The 26,016-nt window shown below is 43.0% G+C and overlaps 1 protein-coding gene across 1 annotated transcript in view; it reads right to left on the bottom strand.

Moving 5' to 3' along the window:
* Nucleotides 1–25,748, bottom strand: part of MTAP (methylthioadenosine phosphorylase) — a 41,382-nt gene extending 15,634 nt beyond the window's left edge. The window contains exons 1-4 of the mRNA XM_089510073.1: nucleotides 25,677–25,748; nucleotides 8,604–8,690; nucleotides 2,896–2,954; nucleotides 1,069–1,236 (exon numbers count right to left, since the gene is read on the bottom strand). Coding sequence (XP_089366199.1) covers nucleotides 1,069–1,236; nucleotides 2,896–2,954; nucleotides 8,604–8,690; nucleotides 25,677–25,709 — 347 coding nt within the window. The 5' untranslated portion in view covers nucleotides 25,710–25,748. The remainder of the gene's footprint in view (nucleotides 1–1,068; nucleotides 1,237–2,895; nucleotides 2,955–8,603; nucleotides 8,691–25,676) is intronic.
* Between the last annotated feature and the right edge of the window lie 268 nt (nucleotides 25,749–26,016).

The raw sequence follows: 26,016 nt of genomic DNA, 5'->3' as shown, positions 1-26,016 counted from the left end.
GAAACAGGCAACAAAGGTAGGCGAGATCCCCTGCCCTTCCTCTCACTTGGAAGAAGGGCAGACGTTCTTGTTAAGCTCCTTGACTTTGGAAACTTTCCGGAAAGTTGTACAGGTAGACCTCCACATTCATGGCTCAGGACCCCCCCCCCCCCACAAAAATGAAACAAAATGCAGGAAGGCTCCTCAGGGTTGTGAAGTAGGCAGCTGGGAAGCTGGGGTGATCTGCTTCTATGCTCCCAATCTCCCCACTATCTGATCTGGGGTGATTGGTCTCGATAGTTCTCCATAGAGCCTGAGGTGCTGAAAGGATAGAAGGAGGGACAGCATGGAAGCAGCTAATCAAAAAACAACCCAGCAGCCCAATCCTGGCTTCATGCATACACAGATAGCTCTGCATCCTTTTCGGGAGCTTTGTCTTTTCCAGATTTCTTTTCTCCCTAGCTAGGCAGGCTGACCTCTGCATGCCTGAACCTGGGATGGGGTTGCTGGATTGCTTTTTGGTGATCTGCTTCCTTGTTCTACCTCTCCTCCCACTCCTCCAGCAACTAAGGCTCTGTGGAGGACTATCAAAAGCAATAACCCCAGATTGGATAGTGGGGAGAGAGGGGGAGCATGGAAGCAGGTCTTTAAAATGTAATCCAGCAACCTCATCTCAGTATCAGGCTTCAGAGGAGTCTGCCTTGCTGGGGAGAGAAGGAAAATGAAAAAGACCAGGCTGATGAAAAGGCCATACAGCTTTGTACAGCCCAGAGTAGTGGCTTTGGGAGGTAGTTGGAGGCAGCCATGGCAATCACTGGTGTTTCCTCCCCACCCCACCATCAAAGCTACAGGATGTTCTCTGAATGTACATATAGTGGTCTTGAGCTTGGCTAGGTGGTGGTGGTGGAGGCTTCAGAATGGACTCCAATTACTTAAAAAAAAATAAAATGCAATCTGTAATACAGCTTTATGGATGTTGACTTCTGGAATTCAACCAGAAAGTTATCCACACAGAATACTTTGAAAAGCACGATCTAGTTCAGTTATGATCTGCTCTATCTCTTCATAAGATCTCATATTTTCCTTTACCTGTCTATGAACTGGTCAATGATAACAATATCTCCAGGCTGAATTTCTTCTCTTAATGAACCACAAGCAGTTGTCACCAGTAGATGGGTGCAGCCCTCTTCCTTCAGTGCCCACATATTGGCCCGGTAATTGACATTTGTTGGTGTAATAGTATGATGCCTTCCATGTCTATGGAGAGAAAGATAGAGTGAGGTGGGGACAATGAATATGAACTAGAAAAACACATCAAGAAGCTACTCAGACTGGATGTTTCCTTGATCAAGATCCCTGAAGTCAACTCTTACAATTAGGGGCTTGACTTCTGATTTGGTGTAGTAGGATGAACAAGGTTAGGTAAGTGAACAAGATCAAGCTTCTGGAATGCATACATACGCTTGGTTCAATCCAAGTATCCCTATTAAGTTTACTCCCTGTTTTCTTTTGCTTCAGAAACCATAATTAAGCCTTAGTTCATCCAATGCCAGGCTATTTCTCTCAGTTGAAATAATGAGGTTCTAGGTTCAAATTTTAAAATTTAACGAGTTGGGATAAAAACCTTTATTACAGTTTATACCTGCAGGAATTTATTTTCTTTTTGTCTCAGTATCTCAAAAACTCAAGAAAGGTGATACTTAGTTCTTAGTTCCTTTTACATTTATGCATTTAAGACTGCTTTTTAAGGGTAAAATGATATTATTGTAATATAACAATAAATATTCAATAAAATATTAAATCACATAATATATTTTGTACATTTTATGTAAAATATAAAACATATTGCATAAGAATATTATGTACACATTTTATAAAAGATAAATGACACATGTCATAAAAGATAAGATTCAATTAAATTATAAAGATAATAATTTAATGATAAAATTAATAATAAAACTGGCAATGTGCTTCAGTGTTTTTGTGAAGAACTGCAGAAAAGAGAACTGACAAGCTCTCAGTGAAAACTGATTCCTGGGGTTTGGGATCTCAACTGAAAGGGCCATCTCCCTTATAGGCATGAGCTTAACTGCCCTTGGGTCCAACAAGAGAGAAGGACAATTGCCAATGACCTCAGATTTTGGGCAAGCAGATGACCTCAGCCAGGGGGAGGCAATTTTTCAAGTAACTTCTGTCCAAGTTAAGAAGCTTCAACAGTAAAAACCAGCCACTGAAACTGGACTAAATCATACTGGCAGCCAGTATGGCAGCTGTAGTCTTGGTGTCATATAAGCAAACTGGCTGGCCTTTGTATTTAGCTATGTTCATACACTGTAGCCTTCTGATGTAAACTTAAGCTGAAAACTGCGCTACCGAACACAACTCACTGATTTTTTGTGGGTTTTTCGAGCTATGTGGTCCGAAACTTACTGAATTTGAAAGTCCAAAAGAAAATGAAAGTCAGTAAAGTGCATTTGGAGGGAGCTCTCAGAGATTGTCCATTCCCTCCTGCAGTCATTAGCTGGAGACAGGAATTGGGACCAAAGCTGATCACTCCCATCCAGTCGGCCCTTTGTATCCATGGACCTTTTATCCATGGATTCAAGCATCCATGGCTTGAAAATATTCAAAAATATATAAATTCCAAAAAGCAAACCTTGACTTTGGCATTTCATATAAGGGACACCACTTAAACCTCCACAGATTTTGGTATCCATGGGGGGGTCCTGGAACCAAATCTCAAGGATCCACTGTATAACCCTAGTAACTGAGAAACTTCCTGAATACCTGATACATTTCTTAATGTAATTGCATATTTAAAATGTCTGATTGTTTAGATTCATATATTTATGACAAATGTATCATATATTTCCTAATACACAACTAATCCAAATACTGTTTGGGGAATTCACATACCTGGCTAGAAGCACACAATCAACATTTTTTATCTTTCCCAAAATCAGAGCATCCGAGGGCTGGAATTTAAAAAGGAAAGAACACACATGAATACCAAGAAATATTATAAAATGAGACCAACATATTCTAAAATCTTAAGTGCAATTTTATTCATGATGAAAACAAGAGGGCAGAAATAGGGCTTCTTGAAAATTTCAGCAATGATGAATAGTGTACCACAATCCTACATATGTAGGTCTGATAAGAGTTGTGTTCAAATAGGTGTACACCATATAACAGCCCCAATTTGATATGGGATGAAGCACAAAACAAAACAAAAAACAAAACAAAACACTAAAATCCCAACCCAGTGATTTTGTACATTCTGTAAGTATAGTTAGGCAGCTTGTAAAGCAAGGGGGGTTACAGGTGTGGTACACCATGCATTTGGTGGGGACTCCCAGAGTCTCCCTTTTATAGTCATCAGCTGGAGGCAGAAAGGGGACCACAGTCCCAGTTAATGATGTCCATTCACAAAGGAAGCAATGTGCGGTGGGCATACCTTTCCAGGTACAAGCCAGGCAAACAGGTGAAGTAAAATACATAGTTTTAGAATAAATCCATAAATGAATTATTGCCAGGAGGTCACAAATAAGTGGGACGCTAAATACTCTAAGCATGAAAAAGTTACTCCCATAATCCTAGTTATGTCACAACATCCAGCACTTGGCCTTGCTGGGTGGGGAATCCCCAAAAGTAACTCACATAGTAGACACAATCCAGATGGCTATGCTGCAGCAGATCCTTCACCTTACCTACTCTACAAATGATTTGAAAATTCCAGCTATGTGACAATGTTTAAGAAAGCTTGTGTCTAGAAAAAGGAACTTTGGGTACTTACCGTGACACGTTCATTTCCTGCAGAGAAGGGTCCTGGCATCCTGTAATCTGGGTTTAGCTCCTCCTATTTGCTCCTGTAGGCAGGGACAATAAACAAAAGACCGGCCCCTATATAGGGAGGAGCTAGCCCCCCTGAGCCTCAGTCAATAACAAGCCAAGCGACTAGTAAGGTACTTAAGGAACTGAACTTTAGTAACATCAGCTAAGGGTTAACTAGAACACCTTAGAAAAAACTAGTCCAAGAACAAACAAGAAGAAGAACAAGGCAGGTCTACCAACAGGCAGGCAGGGTCGGAGGCCGCAGGCAGCACCCGGGTGGGCAGGATGCCAGGACCCTTCTCTGCAGGAAATGAACATGTCACGGTAAGTACCCAACGTTCCTTTTCCCAGCAGAGAGGGTCCTGTCCTCCTGTAATCTGGGATTTACAAAAGCCCTCTCGAAATGGGAGGGAGGTGCTGCTAGGAGACTGTGGCCCCCAACACAATCTGTTGGAGGAACCTCCTTTCAAATGACGCCTCTGCGGACTGAGACACGTCCAGTTTGTAATGTCTTATGAAGGTCGAAGGAGACTTCCCTGTGGCCACCCTGCAAATATCCGACAGGGAGGCGCTAGTGGTCAAGGCCACAGAGGTAGATGCACTCCTGGTTGAGTGCACCATCAACCCCTCGGGTGGAGTGAGATCAAGAGTTCAGTAGCTCTTTTGAATACAAGACCTGATTCACCTACTCAGAGTCGAGACAGGTACCTTGAACCCCAAAGAGCCCAGGCGAAAGGAAAAGAACATCTCAGATGACCTTAAGGTTGAAGTGGGCCCTCAATATGGAGTTGGATTTAGGACTTTGCATGGATACCAAATCCATGGAAGCTCAAGGCACATAAAATATAATCGCATAGTAAAACGGAGTCTCCTATATAAGATAGTAAGATCATAGTTTGCTGTGTTGTATTTTTGTTTTTTGGAATATATATATATATATATATATATATATATATAAGCTGTGGGCATATAGGTGGCTGGTGTAAGTCTCTATATGGAGCTGTATGGTATATTAAATCTGAGCATTTTTGTTAGCAGAAAACAAGGCATAGGCACTAGGAAGTCCATTTATCCAGCCCCAAAAGGTAGTAAACAATGGTGTTGTTTGGACCAGACCATGCCATGAAAACCCAATCAGGGATAAGACACTCACCCACACAGCAGCTAACCTTATAACCATAAAATCATAGAATCATGGAGTTGGATGAGACCACAAGGGCCATCAAGTCCAACCCCCTGCCATGCAGGAAATCACAATCAAAGCATGCCCAACAATATGCAAAGGAATCTTGCAGCACCCTGAGACCACTAAAGAAAAGAGATTAGCAGCATGAACCTTCATGGCCTTGAGCCCAATTCATCATATGCATGATAGATCCTGTTACAATAGGCTTTCCAAGCTAGGCAGCAGTTGAATGGCAAGCCCATCAGCAGGCATTCTTACTTAAAATTTAACAATCTAGACAAGGTAAGAGGTAATTGTGATTTTTGTGGCAGACCCCTCAGGGCTCTGTAGGATGTCTGAATGGGATTTGAAGCAACCCCTTAGTAGAGAAACCTGATTATATTGTTTTAAAACACTCATGGAGGAAGGGGAGTTCCTCCCCCCATGGAGAGGAGTCTGTCTGTTTGTTTTTGATAAGAATTTTTCTTAACCCCCTGTATTAGTGAGAACCATCTCATGGAAGAAACTGTGTTGTTGTTGTTGTTGTTTTAGTTTCTTCCCTTTAAAAAGACATCTCTCCAAGAAAGAAGGGAAGGCAAGGGGAGCCACATCTTTCGAGGCTAGCTGACTGAGGTTCACTGTGTTTTATAACAGGAACATAATCCTTTTGCCACTAAAATGGAGTTTGGTTGGTCACCTTAATCCAATATATCTATCACCTCATATGAGATGTTTTTACCAAAGATCCTCAATGCATGTAAGCATTAGAGGTCTGCTGAGTGACCAGAGACCTTCTCCTTACTTGAGTCACCCTGTTTATTAGCATTTAAATGAATCTGTATTGTTAAAGCTTATGCTCTTAATGAGAAATGCTATGGCTGATAACAGTTTGAACAAAGGAGGTAGAACCATGTGCTCATCCTATGTCTTTGGCTGTTCCACCTAAGACAAAAAAGGCTCTGGACCTAATGGAGACAGTGATGAAGGCCCATGAGGAGGCAAGAAAAGTCATCATGTGGCTTTTATGGCTAGCCCCTCCCTTGAAGAATTAGTTTCTAGGCATCTTCTCTGGCCTGGAAAAAGGAGAGGGGGGCAAGCAGAAACAGCACAACTAAAACCTCATGGGCTAACAGTAATAAAATGAACAGCAGAAAGGTTAACCAGTATCTCTTGTAAATCTGAGCCCACAGCCCTGTTGATGTGGGGGCTCTCCCCTCCCTTATTTGTCCCATCAAGGGAGGCTGCCTGGGCAGTGGCTTATTCCAAGCACTGAGGAAACTGCTCTTAAGTTAGCAGTGACTGAAGACCATTGCTAATCATTGGTAGATAGCTGCATATGGCCTGTAGTGTAGCCCTGATACTCACAGGGCATTTTGTTTTATTTATGTTTAAAACAGCCCCAACTTCAGGCTGGGGTTTACAGTTTAGCCCTTTTAATTTCAGGCAGGCTCTATAGTAACCTGGCTGCATGATAGAAGCTAGCTTGATCCTCAACTCCCTCCCACTTGCATAGGTAGCTGGGAAGGGCAGAGGGACTGCTGTGGGACATGGCTCTACATTTACCTGAGGTAAGTCTGTGTCCTGAGAAAGGATAATCTCTGATGGAAAGGAGAGGCCAAGCGCTCAAGCTTTTCTCTCAAGAGCGACATGGTTTGGGGCAGCCAAACACAATTGAGGGTGAAGGGAACTCTCCACCCATGATATCCACAAATGGTTTACCCCTTTTTGTTGTTGTAATTTTTGGGGAGGGAAAGCAGGAGGATTTGTATCCATGTGGTCTCTCAAAGAATCCTTGGGTTGGAAGAGATCCCAAGGGCCATCCAGTCCAACCCCATTCTGCCATGCAGGAACTCTCAATCAAAGCATTCCCAATAGATGGCCCTCCAGCCTCTGTTTAGAAGTGGGTGGCAGAGGCCATGCTCTCTCTGGGGTGGACATGAAGCCATTTTGTGCTTTTTTGTGGGATGCTCTGTGGCAGCCAAAAAAGACCATTTTAGAGTTGGAAGCTTCAGCTCCTACTGGGTCAAGTCCAGCTTCCTTTACAGCCATGTGTCTGTGCAACACAGAGGAGGAATCCTCTGCCTCCTTACACACCATCTCATTATAAGAATTCAAAAGGAATGTGTAGGAGCCCCGGCAACACCACCATGTGTTTCCCAGTCTACAAAAGGATCCCCCACACCTGTTAGGGTCCTGGGTGCCATTGGGGCCAGAGATGGGAAGGAAGGGGGAGACCAAGGGTTAATGCCCCCATCTGCCCCCCTGGCAGAGTCCCAAACCTTATGCTAGGCATAGTGCCTACAATGGCCATGGCAGATGCCTCATGGCAATGCCTGCCCTGAGCGAGGGCATTAGATCTGGCAAAGGTTCTTTGGTGGCTAGAGAGAGAGGGCCCCTGGTACTCACCATTCTCCTGTGACTTCTGGCTGGCTTGCCTCTCTGACCTTGGCCATTTCAGGCTGGGCAGAGGTGATGCAGAGAAATCCTTTGCCATGGCTTTTGGCTGGCCTGTCCTCTGAACTCTGGCTGGGCAGAGATGCTGAGGAGGGAAGTTTCCATGACTTCTGGCCAGTTTCCTCACTGATCCCTGGCCTTAAACAGGCTGGGCAGAGGTGGTGCAGAGAAATCCTTTGCCATGGCTTTTGGCTGGCCTGTCCTCTGAACTCTGGCTGGGCAGAGATGCTGAGGAGGGAAGTTTCCATGACTTCTGGCCAGTTTCCTCACTGATCCCTGGCCTTAAACAGGCTGGGCAGAGGTGGTGCAGAGAAATCCTTTGCCATGGCTTTTGGCTGGCCTGTCCTCTGAACTCTGGCTGGGCAGAGATGCTGAGGAGGGAAGTTTCCATGACTTCTGGCCAGTTTCCTCACTGATCCCTGGCCTTAACAGGCTGGGCAGAGGTGATGTGGAGAAACAGAGACATGGAGGGGAAACCCCTCACCATCTCTTCCCACGGCTCCCATGTGCTGCAATGCTGTTTGCAGAGATCTCCTGTGCTCCCAACCATGAAAGGGGGCAGCTTTGGAGGAGAGGGAGAGTCATTGGCAAAGCCAAGACCTTTCTCCAATCCTGGGAGCCCTTGCCATTTTAAGTCTTCTTCATGCTTCCAAGGCTGTAGTAAAGAAGCTGCAGAGCAACAGCAGACACCTCCCAATGGGTCTCCCTCTGAAGCCAGCTCCCTCTGTTGAGCTGGCAGACTCTGAGCTAGGGAAGCCTGGGTTAAGGATGGCCCTTCACCCATGCTCTCAGGGTCCTCTGCCATAGCCACCACCAAGGAAGGGGGGGAAAGGCAGGAGAGAGGAGAAGAAGGGAAGGCCAAGAAAATCTCAAACCGCTTTTGTAGAAAGGAAAAACTTCGCTGGCTTGAAGAGAACATCCTGCTAGGAGCTTAGGCAGGAACAAGACTGAGGCTCAGGGGGGCTAGCTCCTCCCTATATAGGGGCCGGTCTTTTGTTTATTGTCCCTGCCTACAGGAGCAAATAGGAGGAGCTAAACCCAGATTACAGGAGGACAGGACCCTCTCTGCTGGGAAATGGATCAGCAGTTTTGGGGAGTGTTCCTGGTTTCACAAATGTCTCCACAGCACTCGATTTGCATAAAACAAAGAAAACATTTTTTTAATGCATACCTTTCCATAAGGTGTATCAACATACTTTTCTGTTCGACCTTCTAATATGTCAGGATCATCCAGGCCAGTCCCTCCAATTATTCCAATCTTGCAGACAAAAAATACATTTTAGATTAGATGATATATGAAATCTGACAAAGTATTCTTGAATGTACATCTAAATAATATACCACAGCAATGGTTTGCTGCTGTTTCTAAAGAATGAACAACACCCATAAACTTTTTTTTAAGAGAAAGGCATCCAAGCAACAATCGTTATTACTAGACACAAAGTCAAGTATTAGCGAAGAACACAAAATGACAGAAAACTATTTCTGTGATATTCCATTTCATGTCTTATTATCACCAATTTCATTATCCTTTATTCAAGATAACGCACAATTATCAGGGAGAATTATCAGTGTGATGGAATATTGTTTATTTATATCCCGCCTTACTCCTGGTGTAGGGGCTCAAGGCAGATACCAACCAATTTAAAACAGTACAAATTAAAAAACAACACAAAAACATTATAAAGTATAAATGTAAAGTTTACAAAAATTAAACAATTAAAAAGTTAAAAACATTACACATTAAAAATATTAAAATGTATTAAAAACCATATACAAACTTTGACATCTGAATTGCACAGTATTTAAAAACCCAACCCTCATCAGTCTGAAAAAGTCTGATGTCATTTTCTTGTCGATGGAAGGATGGGGCCATCCTGGCCTCTCTGGAGAGGAAGTTCCAAAGTCTTGGAGCAGCCACTGGGAAGGCCCTCTCCCTTGTTCCTACTAAATGAGCCTGAGAACAGGCAGTGGGATAGAGAGGAAGGCCTCCCCAGATGATCTTAAAACCCTAATAGGCCCATACAGGGAGATCTGGTTCTCCTGATAGTCTTGTACCAAGCCATATAAGGCTTTATAGGTCAAAACCAGCACTTTGGATTGTGCCAGGAAATGGAACCAGCAACCAATGGAGCTGTTACAGCAAGGGAGTTGTATGCTCCCTACAGCCAGCTCCAGATAAAAACCTGCCTGCAGTTCTTTGAACGAACTGGGTTCTGAACACTTTTCAAAGGCTCAGTGTAGAGTGCATTATATTAGTCCAAACAGGCTGTAACAAAGGCATGTCCCAATGTGGCCAGATCAGACTTCTCCAGAAATATACACAGTTGGTGCACTTGCTATAACTGTGCAAAAGCACTTCTGGTCACTGCTGAAAGCTGGCCCTCCATGCTCAGACCTGAATCCAGGAGTTTCCGCAAATTGTGAACCTATGTTTTTAGGGGGAGTGTCTTTGTCTTTCAGCTGACCAGAAACATCTGTGCCTTGTATACCCCCTAAGCACTCCTAATGGTAGGGGGAGCAGACTGACAATGTTAGTCTCAATATTCTATGCTTGTGTCCCTTCTCTTTCTCCTTTTCTAGACCTGTCTTGCTTCCCCCTAGAACAGAGATGGGAATCCCATGGCTCTTCAGATGGAACTCTTGGCTCAATCAACAACCAAATCATTCTTGTGTCCCCCACCCCCACCTTGACAGAAATGGATAAAATACAATAATGTTAGTCCCAGCCAGTCCCCGCAAGCTGCTTGGAGGAAGGAAGGGAAACATGGTCAGTCCATGAGAGTTCCTGAAGTTCCCATCCTTCCTCCAAAGACAGGAAATAGTCTGGAGCATTCCACCTCAGCCAGCTGCCAAATGAAAGCAAGGACAGAGAAGAAGGAGAAACAACTATTTCAGTCCTTTAGCCTGGCATCTTTTGCTCTGTCCATGAGCCAATGTAGTTAACAAAACAACAACAACAACAATAAAACACATTATTTAAGTCTTCCTTTAATCTCAAGTCATGCGCAAAATAAAGTTCACCTGGAAAAATTGGAAGGAAAAAATTAGAAGAACCCCTTCCAGCATCAAATTGTCTACCACAGTATCCCAAAACCCAGGACTAATTTTGCACATGCATGCTCAGTAAACACTCTGATACCTGCTGTGGGCTGCACCCCCTCAAAACTGCAAGTTGTGGGTTTATTTTCTAATCTTTGAATGGTTTTTCAAAAGAAGAAGGTACCAAAGGTTCACTTCCTAGTGACGTGTGTGTGTGTGTGTGCGTGCGTGTGTGTGTGTGTGTGTGAGGGGAATAGAGGGGGCACAAAACATCTCTCACACATTAAATCAAAGCCCAATATCCCCCCCCCCCCGACTCCCAGAGCAGAACTGCTGCTCATGAAGACTTCCAGGGCTAGCAATTTTCATTTTACTAATAATACTCTTTTTAGCAATAATAACTACGGAAACATTACTTCCCATTTTGCAAATTACAGGCTGAGTCTCCCTTAGATGGAATTCCAAAATCTGAAATATTCCAAAAACCAAACTTTTTTCATGGGTGGACCAGACACTCTCTTTCAACCAGGGGCAAGTCTACACTTGCAAAATACTATGGGTTGCCCCCAGAGTATTTTGGCTCCAAACTCCCCCCATACCCAGCTCTTTTCCTACAGGTTTTCAGCTCCTGCAGAAAACAATGGGTGGCTGCCTCCCCATCATCCAGCACCACTGCTGAGATCAGAATGGGAAACCCAGCCACACTATCAATGCCGGGCACCTTGTTCTGACCCCAGAGAGACTTGCACCTACAGCAGCAGTGCCAGACAGCTTGCAGGGACTCACTGCAAAGAGAGCCAAGAACCCGCAGCAAAAGTTGAGTTAATGTGAGTTAGAAGGAGGAAGCCCTGAATCAGGTGCAAGCATTAAAAAGGCAATCCTGACCCGATTTGGGGTTGTGGTCTGCATCATGTAAACAGGACAGGGTGAGCCAGGGGAAATTTGGGATCAATCACCATGTAGACAAGCCCCAGGTCTATCCTACAGCACTTTAGTGAATATAAAATAGGGAATAGGAGAGTGATGCACACTGTCTTGAGCTCGCTGGAAGAAAACAGGGAATGTAGATGGCCCAAAGATTAAGGTCGGTTGGGGGTCTCTCTTCTGCATCCCATCAGTGAGGTCAGTATAATGTTTGAAAATGTGAGAGAGGGTTTCCTCAGCCATGGCACCCCAACTGAGAAATGCTTTGGAGGCCAATTTGGAGCCAACATTGTTTTCATTCAGGCCCCGAGTAAAAACATGGCCATTAATTAAAGTCTCTGGGTCTCACTCATATACTTCAAACCACAGGGCTTTAACACTGTTTCAGTCTTTGAAAGCTGTTTTAACTCATGAATTATGTTTAATATGTTTTTATCTATTGAAATTATTACCTGTACCTTTGATGCAGGCTAGATAACAAATGAACAAACATATTTCCCAGAAACCCCAAGGTTTCCTAAAATACAGCCTGAAGTGTAACACTGAGAGAGAGAATAACTTTAATAAGTGTGTTGCCAAAATTTATTATAAATATTATTATAAATAGCAACAGCTATAAAATCCTATGCTTTCTGTTCATTCAATAACAACTTCTCTAGTGTTGACTTTGGACCCGAAAGAAAAAAAGAAAGAAAGATGGATAGATAGATTATATCTTGCTGTATTGCTTCTGCAACCAGAATCTTTTTCGCTTTAGCAAAAGGCTTGGTCATATAACAAGAACATGCCAATGCCAGTAGGTAAAAACAGATTATTCATTGTGTCTGCTGTCCTCTAGTGGCACAGGTGTGGTACTGCAAGAAAGATACCAACTCATACAAATAGGAATGTATTATTTCCAATGTGTTCCTTAAAAGATCAAAGTAAAGTGGGCCCTTTTTATCCACTTGGGGTTTGGTTCCAAGATCCCCCATGGATAACAAAATCCGTGGATGCTCAAGTTCCATTAAATATTATGGCATAGCAAAATGGTGTCGCTTATATAAAATGGAAAAGCAAGGTTTGCTATTTGGAATTCATACTTTAAAAAAATATTTTCAAGCTGTGGCTGCTTGAATCTGTGGATAAAAAATCCATGGATAAAGAGTTGGAAATTTGCTCATTTGGAATTTCTTTATTATTTTAGATGAAGCGCTTTGTTTTCTTTCAGAAAAAGTATACACAGAGGTTAAGCTGTCCTCATTGAGCATTGAAATTTGGTGGGTGCTCATGAGCCAGGCACTCTCTCCCTAAATGACTGACATCACAGGGTCCTTGTGACATAAGAGAGAGCTTTGGGTGCTACATTAAGATCATTAGATGAAAGGTAGGACACAGAAATAAAAAATAAATATAGACATTGAAATTACCAATTACAGTCGGCCCTTCTTATACACTGATTTTTTTATACATGGATTCAAGCATCCATGGTTTGAAAATATTTAAAAAAAGTATAAATTTCAAATATCAAACCTTGATTTTCCACTTTTTATAAGGGACAACATTTTGCTATATCATTATATTTAATGGGACTTGAGCATCCACAGATTGTTATACACAGGGGATATTGGAACCAAACCCCAGCGTATAACAAGGGACCCATTCAGACTACATTTTACCCCGGATCAGGAATCGATTCTTGCACGTGAAGTTCATATTGGCCCCGAATCTGTCACAATCCATTTTGAGGCATGCACAAGCATCTAGAATCAGGGCAAAAGCCGTCTCTTTTGAAAAAATCCGGGTTCCGCCAAATATGAACTTGCCCCCAATCATGATCGGGGCAAGTTCAGGGGAGGGATTTAGGTCAGAAAGAGGGCTGTGGGCAGGGCATTCCCTCCCCTCATCAGGACGGAGGAGGAGGAGGAGGAAGGAGCCAGAGAGGATGCAAAAAAGGGGAATCTGACAGGAGGCAAAGGGTGACAGGAGTCAAAAAGGGGGGATCGGGGTGACTGACGAGGTCAATTCAGGGCAGGTCAGAGGGCCACAGCAAGCCAAGCCTCTGCTCTCCAGCAGGGAACTTTCCCTTTTTATTTTTTATAATTATTTTTGGCCGTCTATGCACATGTTTTTTGCTTCAGGTAGATATATATTTAGATGCTGAAAGGAGCACTTTGCAAGAAGAGGCTTTTTTTCCCTTTGGGAATGAATGCTATAATGCGAATGTTACAATGTTTCTCTTTCCAATTTGGCAAACTGGCAAAATGATACACAGAATGCTTTTGCTACTGTCTCTAAGGAATTCAGGGGTAGTCTAGGAAAAGCAAAGAATGCATGGGATCGCATCCTTTTCTGGCATTTCCGAGGTGGGGAATTTATTATTATTATTATTATTATTATTATTATTATTATTATTACATGTGTATGAGGCATTCTAGGGTGGCTAGGAGGGGGGACACTGGATGCAGAGACGGCATTAGCTTGCATTTTGGGGTTGAAAATGGGGCCAAGGGCAGATCATAACTTGCACTGATCCAAACCCCCACAGCGCGCGCACACACACACACACACACACACACACACGAGGTGTTTAAATTTGACAAAATGTGCGCATTCTGGTGCCTGGTCCTTTAAAAAAAGGAGGGGGAAGTACACTTCCAATGCCCCAATGAGTGCTGGAAACGTCACCTATGATGATCGCGGAACTGAAATTTGATTGACAGCAGGTGCCTTCATTTTAAACCTGATTTCTCCAAGAGGGCATTTGGGTTAAAATATCCCTGAATTATAGTCAGCACTTGCTTCCGGAGGGGGAAACCGAAGCTTCCCAGTTCCTTCCAGGGCAAAAGTGCCAGTGAGAATGGGGCCAAGGGTCCACTGTAATCAAATCCTCGTGTAGGCAAAATGTTCTCTTAGGCTATATCCGTACTGGAGAAATAATCCAATTTGACACCACTTTAACTACCCTGGCTCCAAGCTATGGAATTCTGGGATCTGTAGATTTGGAAGATCTTTAGCCTTCTCTGTCTGAGAGATCTGGTGTCACAACAAACTATAATTCCCAGGATTTCATAACACTGAGGCATGGCAGGCAAAGCAGTGTCAAACTGGATTATTTCTGCAGTGTGGATAGGGTGTCAATGAAACTAGGAATATACAGTGAGCTCTCAGTATTCACTGGATTCCCCTGTGGATACCAAAATCAGTGGATACTCAAGTCCCATTAGATGCATAGTAAAATGGCGTCCCTTATATAAAATGGCAAAATCGAGGTTTGCTTTTTGGAATTTATATTTTTTGGAATATTTTCAAGAGGTGGATGCTTGAATCCATGGATTTGGAAAGCTGACATAGTAAAAAGTATACCTAATAGAAGCTAAGCTGACTGTATACCTAATAGAAGCTAAGGATTAAGGGTGCGTCTACACTGGCCAGAATACTTTGGGAGAAGCCCAGAGTATTCTGGCTCTAAACTGCCCTATATCCCCCCCTCCACCCCCCCCCCCTTTATGTGGGTAATCCAGAGTAATTCCAGGCAGTTTTCCATCCACACACCATGCTGTGCCACTCGCTGCCACCATCACTGTGGGTTGCACCCTCTGAGGTCGAAAACAAGGCACTCATATGGCTGGGCATCTCATTGTGACCGCAAGAAGGAGGGATTTGCACTAGCAGCGCAAATACCAGGTAGCACAGTGCAACACTGTGTAAACAGCCGCCTTCCATGCTCTGGACTGCTACAGGTTTTCTGGGAAGATCTAGAGCCCAAGGTAAGTTTTTAAAATTCAGTTTAATGCAGAAATGGCCTGGTTTCATTGTGAAGACAGTCTGCAGTCGTGGCCTAATCTGTTGCACATTTGTGGCCTAACAGATAGGCCTAACAGATGTGGCCTAATCTGTTGCACATTTAGAAAGTAAATACAACTATATTCAATAAGTTTTACTTCCAGCTGGCTGTATATACTAAATTAGAACAGTGACCTAACACTAAAACCACCAACTCACTGGTTCACTACGGCTATGTTCAGATGATCACTGATTTCTTCACACACCACAGTTCATTAAACTATAGACAAACATTGGGACTGAGCATCATTCCTTCCCACTGATTCTTCCTATCATACATTCCCTTCAAAGTTTGCTGGCTTCTGTTGTGTCCAAGTTCTTCTTCATGTCCAATTCAGGATATAGTACTGTGGTTTAATGCAAGCCAAAAGCATAGTGCTGAATCTAGCAAATTGAAGTCTTGGACGGTTATCCAATTGCAGCTCATGAGTACAGATTATGAAATTTTAAAAAGTGCTTTACTCAACTGATATCTTGAGGCATGTATACTTATTAATAGGTAAATGATCTGGCCAAATTTTGGAGTGAATTGAGACGATTATGACCACTCTTTATCAGCTTCAGATGAGATCAGTCTCCAGATGAGAATATCATATTTCAATGTATTCTGAGCTGATTCCAAGATTTGAGGGTCAAACCAAGAAGGGGGGGGGGGACCAGATAGTGAGTCTCCAATATGGCCATATAGGAAAACAGCAAGGGAGTGTAATGTGGTGCATAGGAGAAGGGAGCTGGACTCCTTCACCCACACTCTGTAATCACAGTATTTATGGGGAAAGACTATAAAATCATTCAAGTTATATAATTAACTGTCTCCTGCATCTTTCTGTTAAGTACCAGAAAATCCTTGAAATATCTGTAGTGATGGTCTGGGCTTATTGTCATCTGAGGGTGCATCTACATTGCAGAAATAATGCAACTTAACACCACTTTAAGTGCTGTAGCTCCATCCTATGGAATCCTAAGATTTGTAGTTTTAAATGGTCTTTGGCCTTCTCTGCCAAAGAGTGCCTGTGCCTGACAAAACAACAAATCCCAGGATTCTGTAGACTGGAGCAATTGAAAGTGGTATTAAATTGCATCATTTTTACAGTGTAGATGCACCCGAGTTCGGTCTTTCTGTATCTCCCCTTTAATTTCCCTCCTGCTTTGTTAAGCAGTTTCTCTCAATCCTCTGTTTGCTTTTCTTAGGCAGTATTCACACTGCAGAAATAATCCAGTTTGACACCACTTTAACTGCCATGGCTCAATGGTATTGGAATTTTGAAAACTTTACTTTTGTGAGACATTTAGCCTTCTCTGTCAGATAACTCTGGTGCTATTACGAACTACAAATCTCAGAATTCCATAATACTGAGCGCCATGACAGTTAAAGTGGTGTTAAACTGGATTGTTTCTGCAGTGTGGATACAGCCTTATAGATGTCTTAATCTGAGTACTAAACTGCCTGCCTGCCTATGTTTTAGATAGTAAAGCTTATTTTTTAGCATTTCACTACTTCAGTTGGCTCTAGCTATTGTTTGGGGTCAGATTGCCTCTCTCAGTGTAAATTCATTTTTCTGAATAATGTCTTTAGTTCTTCTGTTTGCCCATTTCAAGGGTGGGCAATCAGGAAAGGTCAAGATGGACACATTAACACACATACACACACACACCTCAGAGGGCTGTATCTCTTCACTGCACTTGCTGCCACAAAAAATGCCCCCAAACATCCTCTAGGTAGTATTTTCACCACATTTTAAGTTCATCCTTGGCCATTTTAAGCCCAGAGGAGGCTCTTTTAGAAACAGGAAGAGAGCAGAAGTCCTGCCCTATTCACTTCCTAAGTCAAAAAAGGCTTCTCCTGGGCCTAAATTGAGCCAAAATGTGGTGGAAATGTGCCTCATGCCCCCAGGTGGACATTTTTCTAGCATTTCAGGGAAAGAAATAAGGAAAAATATTGTGTTTGGCTCCCTGGATGACCAGGTGGCCTCACTGCAAAGGAGGACAAGGGACAGTAAAATTTAGGACATTCAATGTAAATGTAGGGCGTTGCAAAATAACAGCTAAAAACACTGGAAAAGGAGGTCTGGTCACCCATACTTCACCTTATGGTGACCCCATGAATGAGAGCCCTCCAAGACCTCCATCATCAACTGCCCTCCTCAGGATTTTGCAAGCTGTGGCTTTCTCGATTGAATCAATTCACTTATCATATAGTCTCCCTCTTTTTCTACTGTCTTCCACTTTGCCAAGCATTATTAACTTTTCCGTTAATTTTAAAGTAGACATGTTATTATGATATTGCATATTTAATTCACATTGATCATCTTTTTGTTCCTTCCTTTCTTGAGTGTCCTGAGTTGCCCTGTCAGATGAAGTCATTCAATCCATATGGAAATACGCATTATCCATATCTCCACTGAGCCTGGGTGAATAAAATGTGAGGACATGATTTTTCATTGTGGTGTCCACCTGAACCATTTGTTCCAAGCAGCAACAATTATCTTCAGCATCTGCTAGTACTTATGTGTAACCTGTACTCAGGACAAGAGGCTAGTGTCAGAATAGAATATGGCGAAACAGAATGGTTCCCAATTGACAAAGGGGTCAGGCAAGGCTGCATTCTTTCAACCTTCCTATTCAACCTTTATGCAGAAAACATCATATGCAAAGCAGATTTAAGACTCAGAGGCAGGAAGAGTGAAGATAGGAAGAAAGAACATCAGCAAACTAAGGTATGCAGATGATACAATACTACTAGCAGAAACCAACAAAGATCTGTAGCAATTACTGAGAAAGGTCAAGGAGGAAAGTGCCAAGGTCAGATTAACGCTAAACATTAAAAAAAAATGACCACAGATGACTTCTACAGAATTCGCCCTAGACAACAAGGAAACTGAAATAGTCATACCTTGGCTCAAATATTGATCAAAATATTCATTCAAGATGTGGAGCTGGAGAAGAGTGCTAAGGATACCATGGATGGGCAAAAAGACAAACAAATGGGTCCTAGAACAGACCAAGCCTGTACTCTCCCTGGAAGCCAAGATGACTAAATTGAGGCTCTCCTCTTTTGGCCACATCATGAGAAGGGACAAATCATTAGAAAAGAAAATAATGCTAGGAAAGGTGGAAAGCAGTAGAAAGAGAGGAGGGCCATAAGTTAGATGGATGAATTTGATCAGGGAAGGCACTGCTCTGGGCCTACAGGGCCTGAACAGAGAAACGGAGGACAAGGGGTCTTGGAGATGTCTCATTCATGGGGTGACCATGAGCTGAAGTCAACTTGAGGGAAATTAACTGGAACAACAGTAATAATAATAATAAATAATAAATAGTTTATTTATATTTCCCGCCTCTCCTCGAGGCAGGATTACATCAATAAAAATACACTACAGTACATAGATACAATCAATAAAATACTAAAATTACTATTAATTCAATAAAATAACTAACAAGTCATCATCTAATTATCCAATAGTCATACTGTGATAGCCAAGGGTGGAGCATTTCAATCCAATAATCCTTATATATGATTGGGTGGGTATGCTCGCCGGAAGAGATTAGTATTGAATGCCTTTTTAAAGGCATCTAGGGTAGCAATGAGATGGATCTCTTCCGGCAGGCTGTTCCACAGTTGAGGAGCTGCGGCAGTGAACGCTCTATAGGGTTGTTGTCAATCTAGTCCTATGGTGTTCTAATATATTCTTTCCAGATGTTCTGAGAGTGCAGGGTGGATTATGTAAGGAGAGGCATTCCTGCAAGTAACTCGGGCCTGAGCCATGTAGGGCTTTAAAGGTAATGACCAACACCTTGAACTGTGCCTGGAACCTAATCGGCAGCCAATGAAGAGATTTTAACACTGGTGTTATATGGTCAGACCTAGGTGTGCCAGTGACCAATCTAGCTGCCGCATTTTGAACCATTTGAAGCTTCTAAATTTGATATAAGGGGTGGCGCCATGTACAGTGCATTACAGAAATCTAATCGAGGGAATACCAGTTCATGTACCACCGCTTCAAGGTCCTTATGGTCTAGGTAGGGACACAGCTGCGTATCAACCAAAGTTGGTACCAAGCACTCCCGGCCATCGCATCCACTTGGGATGACAACTGTGGCGATGAATCCAGGAGTACTCCCAAACTGCGAACTTCGTCCTTTAGGGGGAGTGTGACCCTGTCCAAGACTGGTTGACTAATCTCCATCCCTGGACTTGGGGTACCTAACACAAGTACCTCCATTTTCTCTGGATTCAACTTGAGTTTGTTTTCCCTCATCCAGCCCATTACTGACCTAAGCAGGCATCCAGAGGAGAAATGCCATCCTTAGTCACTGTAGCAGTCGGAGACAGAGAAGTAGATTTTGGTGTCATCAGCATACTGATAACACCGCGCCCCATGTCTCTGGATGCTCTCACCCAGCAGCTTCATGTAAATGTTAAACAGCATGGGGACAGAATGGCGCCCTGAGGGATGCCAGATGTCAGCTCTCTTTTAGAAGAGCAGCTATCCCCCAGCATCACCATCCTGGAATCTACCCGAGAGGTAAGAACAGAACCACTGCAAAGCTGAACCTCCAGTTCCCAACTCCCTCAGGTGTTCCAGAAGGTTACCATGGTCAATGGTATCGAAGGCCACTGAGATGTCCAAAAGCACCATCTCAGTCATATGGCTGCCTGTCAGCCTATTACTTGGAGACATTTTTAAAATAGTACAACTCCCAAAATTCTCCAGCCAGCATCAGAACTGGGGGGGGGGGGGTCTCATAGTTGTCCTTCCATCCCCAAATAACTTTACCAAGCTCTATGTCAAAGTGAACTCCATTTCTGAGCCACTTTGGGAAATCAGGATAGACTGGCAAATGGGTCCTTCTGACTGAAAGAGATTGTCACTGCCACAGTGTCAAGGATGTCCAGGACTCTATTCCTAAGTATCTTTATCATTCCACAGACATCTGAAGGCTACAAGGCTACTATAACAACAAAACATACAGGGGTCACTAGTTATTCCTAATCTCTACTGGTTTTCTTTTATAGCACAGATGGAAAATGTATGTCCCTCCAAAAAATTGGAGAATTTATTGAATTTGCTAGATTTTCAAAACCCATCTGCTCTCACAAATGATTATGGTGGCTTGGGCTGGTGGGACTTGCAGTTCAGAAACAGCTGGAGGGCTACATGTTCCCCACCCATTTTACAGTTTGAAGAAAAACAGAGCTCACACTTTTACACTACAACAAGAGCCAATATTAACTCAGGCTTCTGAGCCTGGCCACTACCAAGTACCAATTATACGATGTTCTGCCATGATCAGCCAAATAACTTTTTGCTTTGGCAGAAACCTATATATTTCTGCTGGAATTGTTAAGTAGCAAATGTTGTTAAGATTAAAAGGTTTCATAAGACAAGGATAGAATGTCCCAGACTTCAAGAGGCACAATCAATCACAGAGCTCTAGACATCTGAAAGCAAGTGATGATTGGATTGTGCTTCAGACACACAGGGAGAAGGGAAAAGAACCACACAAAAAGATTTCATTCACTTTTGAAAACAATATTTCCACTTAAAGCTATAAGAAGTCAGCATAAGGAAATTATTCCTTCCCAGAGAACTCCTTGAAAATGAATCCAGACCAGACCAGCACAGTATTTTATCCAAAAGAACAATTAAGGTGATCTGTCAATCACCAATGTTTTTTGCTGGGTAGGAAGATAAGGGAATATTGTTGGCTCAGTAAATTGTAAAGACAAAACTCAAAATCAAATGCACTTTCATTTAATTTAATAATTTGTTTTATTTATATACCGCTATTCCAAAGATCATAGCGGTGAACAGCAAGTAAGCTAATTTGCCCCCAACAGTCTGGGTACTCATTTTAGCGACCTCGGAAGGATGCAAGCCTGAGTCGAGCTTGGGCCCTTTTGCTGGTCTTGAACTCGCAACCTTGTGGTTTTGAGTGAATGGCTGCAGTACAGGCATTTAACCACTGCGCCACCAGGGCTCCTGGAATGCACTTTAGCCTTGTCTTGTCAAGCAATACATTCACACTATACAATGAAAGAACTATGCTTCATCTTAATTACCATGGTTCCATCCTACGGAATTATGATATTTCCAGTTTAGGGAGACACATTTGTAACTCTCAGTCAGAGAGCATCTCTAGTGTCTCACAAATTACAAAGACTAGGATTTCACAGGATGCAGCCACAGCAGAGTCAAAATCATGCTGCTATAACTGTGTAGTCTGAAAGGCTCCTAGATCTTACTTGTTCATAGCTCTGCAAATATTTTCTTGTCAAACAGGCAACTTTCCCTTCTCTCTACAAGATCTGGACTGCAAATGCTGACAGCTTTGTTGCCTGAAGGTCTGTGACATTTTGTGCTATCGTATCAGCTCTGCCAATCAAACGTTTTGTCACAAGTGCAATCTGATACTGATAGCCATTATTTAGTCTACATTGTATGAAAAAGGTTAAGGTTTTCCCTTTGACGAGGTTGTCAAGTCGTGTCTGACTGTAGGGGACAGTGGTCATCTCTGTTACTAAGCCAAAGAGACAGCATTGTCAAAGAGACAGACTCTGTGATCATGTGGCCAGCATGACTGCACAGAACACTGCCACCTTCCCACCCAAAATGGTACCTATTTACTTACTTGACACTTTTACATGCTTTCGAACTGTTAAGGAGCCCTGGTATCATAGTGGTTGAATGCTGGCACTGCATCTACTACGTTGTGCTTTCAATCCCAAGGCTCCAGGTTGACTTTCTATCCTTTGGTAGGTCAGTAAAATGAGTACCCATTGGCTTACGGATTGTAAACTGTTTGGACAGTGCTGAGTTCACTATTAAGCAGTAAAGAAATGTAAATGCTATTACTATTGCTAGGTTGGCAGAAGCTGGGACTAAGGATGGAAGCTCACTCCATCACGCAGCACTTGGGCCTCGAACTTCCAACCTGTCCATCTTGCAACAGACTGCTATATTTCAGCTATTCTTTAATACAGCTTCTTTAATAATATGGTGCAATGGAGGAAAGGGCCTTTTGTGTATGTACTCTTTATATTTGTTGTTCTTTTTAATGATTAAATTGTTTTTAATTCTAATGAATATTTTATTGTATTATTAATATTTTAACTGTATCTGTTGAAAAGGCAGGATATTAATAATAATGTCATTGTTATTGAGTGCCTTCAAGTAATTTATGATTTATGTAACCCTTAGGCAAATCTATCAATGGTTCTTCTTGGCCAGATATTTTCAGAGGAGGTTTGTCTTTGCTTTCCATTGAGGCTGAGAGAATTGGACTTGCACAAAGTACCCCATAGGTTTCCATGGCTGAGTGGTGATTAGAACCTTGGCTACTAATTTGATTAATAAAATGATTAAATATGGAAAGATGGGAACATTAGCAGATGGATCCATTGTATTTATCTCTTGAATAAAATGCAAATGAAATAAAATGCTGAGCCATGTATCTCTTATCCTATACCTGTGCAATTGGATTTTGTGTTCTAAATGTAGAATGGATACATGGCTCAGCAATACTACGGCCTGTTACAGACTGCCAAAATAAAGCTGCTTCGGGTCTCTTTAGAGGTATGCTATTTAAATGATGTGTGCATCCTAAGAATCCGGAAGCTGCACCAAAGCTGCACTCCAGCGCTTAGGAATGGAGTGTGGCTTTGGCGCGACCTCCAGACTCTTAGGACCCATGCATCATTTAAATAGCATACCTCCAAAGAGACCCGAAGCAGCTTTATTTTGGCAGTCTGTAACAGGCCTACATGTGAGAAGGACCCTGGGATTATTATTGCTCATGAGTTGAATATGAGCCAGTGGCGTGATGCTGCAACAAAAAAGTGAATGCTATTTTAGCATGCATTAATAGAAGCATAGTTTCCAAGTCAAGGGAGGTAAATGTCCTAATGCATTCTGGGCTGTCCAGGCCTCATCTGGAGTATTGTGTTCAGCTCTGGGTTATCTCGTTTTAAGAAGCATACAGACAAATTGGAGCAGGTTCAGAGAAAGGCAATGAAAATGATGAAGGTATGGATAACGAAACATATAAGGAAAGGTTGAAAGAGCTGGGCATGTTTAGCTTAGTGAACAGAAGACTGAGGGACAACTTGATTGCATTATTTAAATACCTCTAGGGCTAACATGAGAGTGTTGGCTAGGATTCTGGAGACCAGGGTTTGATTCCCAGCTTGGCCATGAAACCGACTGATTGATCTTGGGCAAGTCACATTCTCTCAGCCTCAGGGGAAGGCAATGGCAAACCTCTGAACAAATCCTGCCACAAAAACCCCATGATAGATTCTCCTTAAGGTTACCATAAGTTGGAAATTACTTGAAGGCACACAACAACAACAAAGGCTAACACAGGAGGGGTTACACTATGCAGAAATAAAGCAGTTTGACACCACTTTAACAGTCATGGCTCCATCCTGTGCAAACCTGGGATATGTAGTTTGGTGAGGTATTCAGCCTGGTCTGTCGGCAAACTACTACCAACCCCAGTATTTTGTAGGATACAGTCATGGCAGTTAAAGCGGTGTCAGGCTGCTTTATCTCCGCAGCGTGGATACACCCTACGACACCAACAGCCCTTCTCAAACTCCTCACCAAAGAAACATTAACTACATTGTATGCCATCGTGGAGTAGTGGTTTGAGCGTCGGGCTGAGATTCTGGAGACCAGGGTTTGAATCCCCGCTCGGGTATAAAGACCCATTGGGTGATCTTGAGCAAGTCACACTCTCTCAGCCTTAGAGGTTGGGAATGACAACCCCCCTCTGAAGAAACCTGCCAAGAAAACCTTACGATAGGTCATCAAAAGATCGAAACAACTTGAAAGCATGCAACGGCAAGCAACAAATCAAAGCTGAGAAATGTATTAAATCAATAAAAAAATTTCCAGACACGGCTGTCAAGAGAAGGGAAACATAGCCTGGAGCATTTCCACATTCTCATAAACCACATGGAGAACTGAGGCAAAAAACGGGATTCACAAACTTGAGGAATGTCTAGAGGGGCACTCACCTGGATATAAACCCCTCTGGACATGCCTGAAGATGCATCCACACTGCAGAATTAATGCAGTTTGGCACCACTTTAACTGCCTTGGCTCCATGCTATGGAATCCTGAGCATTGTAATTTTCTGATACCTTTAGCCTCCTCTGTCAGAGAGCTCTGGTGCCACACAGGGTGCCCAGATGTCCTCGTTGCAAAGGAGGACAAGGCACAACAAAATGTAGGACCTTCAAGAAAAATGTTGGACTTGAGCAACTAAAAAGCACAAAACCCCTCAGACAAATATAAAATTCATGCTTCTTAGAGCTGCTCAAAATGGAGGACAATTTTGCCACAGCAAACTACAACTCCCAGGGTTCCACAACATGGAGCCATGGTAGTCAAATCAGTGTGGAACTGGATTATTTCTGCAGTGCGGATGCTGCTTGCTCAAGAGAGTTATGAATTCTAGGCTTGAACCTTGAAGAGAATAGGGAAAGGGAGCCAGACTTTCAGGAAGGGCAAAGGAAACTATATATGTTTTGTTTGCCCTTCCTGAAAGTCTGGCTCCCTTTTCCTTTTCTCTTCAAGGTTCAACCTTGGAATATCTATCTATCTATCTATCTATCTATCTATCTATCTATCATCTCCAGCAGGAGGAGTAACATTTTCCTCTGTATGTGTGTATATACCTATGTGTATATTTGTGGCCTGTTAGATTAATACAACACAGACACACACACATATATGTATGCATGTGTATCTATGCTCTTCCTGAAAGTAATACACACACACGCGCACACACACATATATATGGGTGTGTATACATACATACATACACACACACTCATACTGTATATACACACATACATGCATAGAGGAAAATATTAATCCTCCTGCTGGATTAATACACACACACACACACACACACACACATCTTGATGAGAAAAGGAAAAGGAAAAGGGAGCCAGACTCTCAGGAAGGGCAAACAAAACTTCATATATATATATATATATATATACACACACACACACACACACACACACACACATATACAGACACACGTATACATATATGTTTGTGTGTGTGTTTGTATTAATCCAGCAGGCCGTGAATGCATGCACACACACACGTGCAAACAAAGGAAAATCTTAATCCTCCTGCTGGATTAAGATATAGAGATGATAGATAGATAGATAGATAGATAGATAGATAGATAGATAGATAGAGATTAGACTCCAGCAGGAAGCAGGAGAGGCCGTGTGTGTGTGTGTGTGTGTGTGTGTGTGTGTGTGTGTGTGTAGTTTTGGAAGGAAGGATGCCTGTCCCTTGCAAAGTCCCCAGAGCCAGGCAGGAGTCCTAGGCCCCCTTCAGTAAAAATGGGGGGCAGCAAAAAAGGCGGGAGAGAAGAGGAGGAGGAGGAGGAGGAGGAGGAAGGGACTGCCTTGAAGGCGCCTTACCTTCACCGGGGGGCATGCAGCCGCAGCAGCCATGTTCACAGAGCCCCAGAGAAAGCGAGGGTGGAAGAGGGAAGAAGGCGGTCCCTGGCAAGGAAGGCAGGCAGGCAGGCAGGCAAGCAGGAAGGAGGGCCCTGGAGGAACAAGGAGGAGCCACCCCCAGGCCCTGGGCTGGGCTTGGTGTGGCTTCAAGGTCCTAAGGCGAAGAGGTTATAATCAGGCTTTCTTGGCAGAGTTCTTCAGAGGAGGTTTGCCATTGCCATCCTCTGAGGCTGAGAGAGTGTGACCTATTGCCCAAGGTCACCCAGTGGGTTTCCATGGCCAAGCCAGGATTGGAACCCTG

The sequence above is a fragment of the Sceloporus occidentalis genome, unplaced genomic scaffold (assembly GCF_023333645.1).
Source record: "Sceloporus occidentalis isolate IW3139 unplaced genomic scaffold, rSceOcc1.0.p SCAF_1, whole genome shotgun sequence".
In the NCBI taxonomy this organism is placed as follows: Eukaryota; Metazoa; Chordata; class Lepidosauria; order Squamata; family Phrynosomatidae; genus Sceloporus; species Sceloporus occidentalis.
The sequence above is the reverse complement of the archived record's forward strand: the minus strand, read 5'-3'. Positions and strand labels throughout refer to the sequence as shown.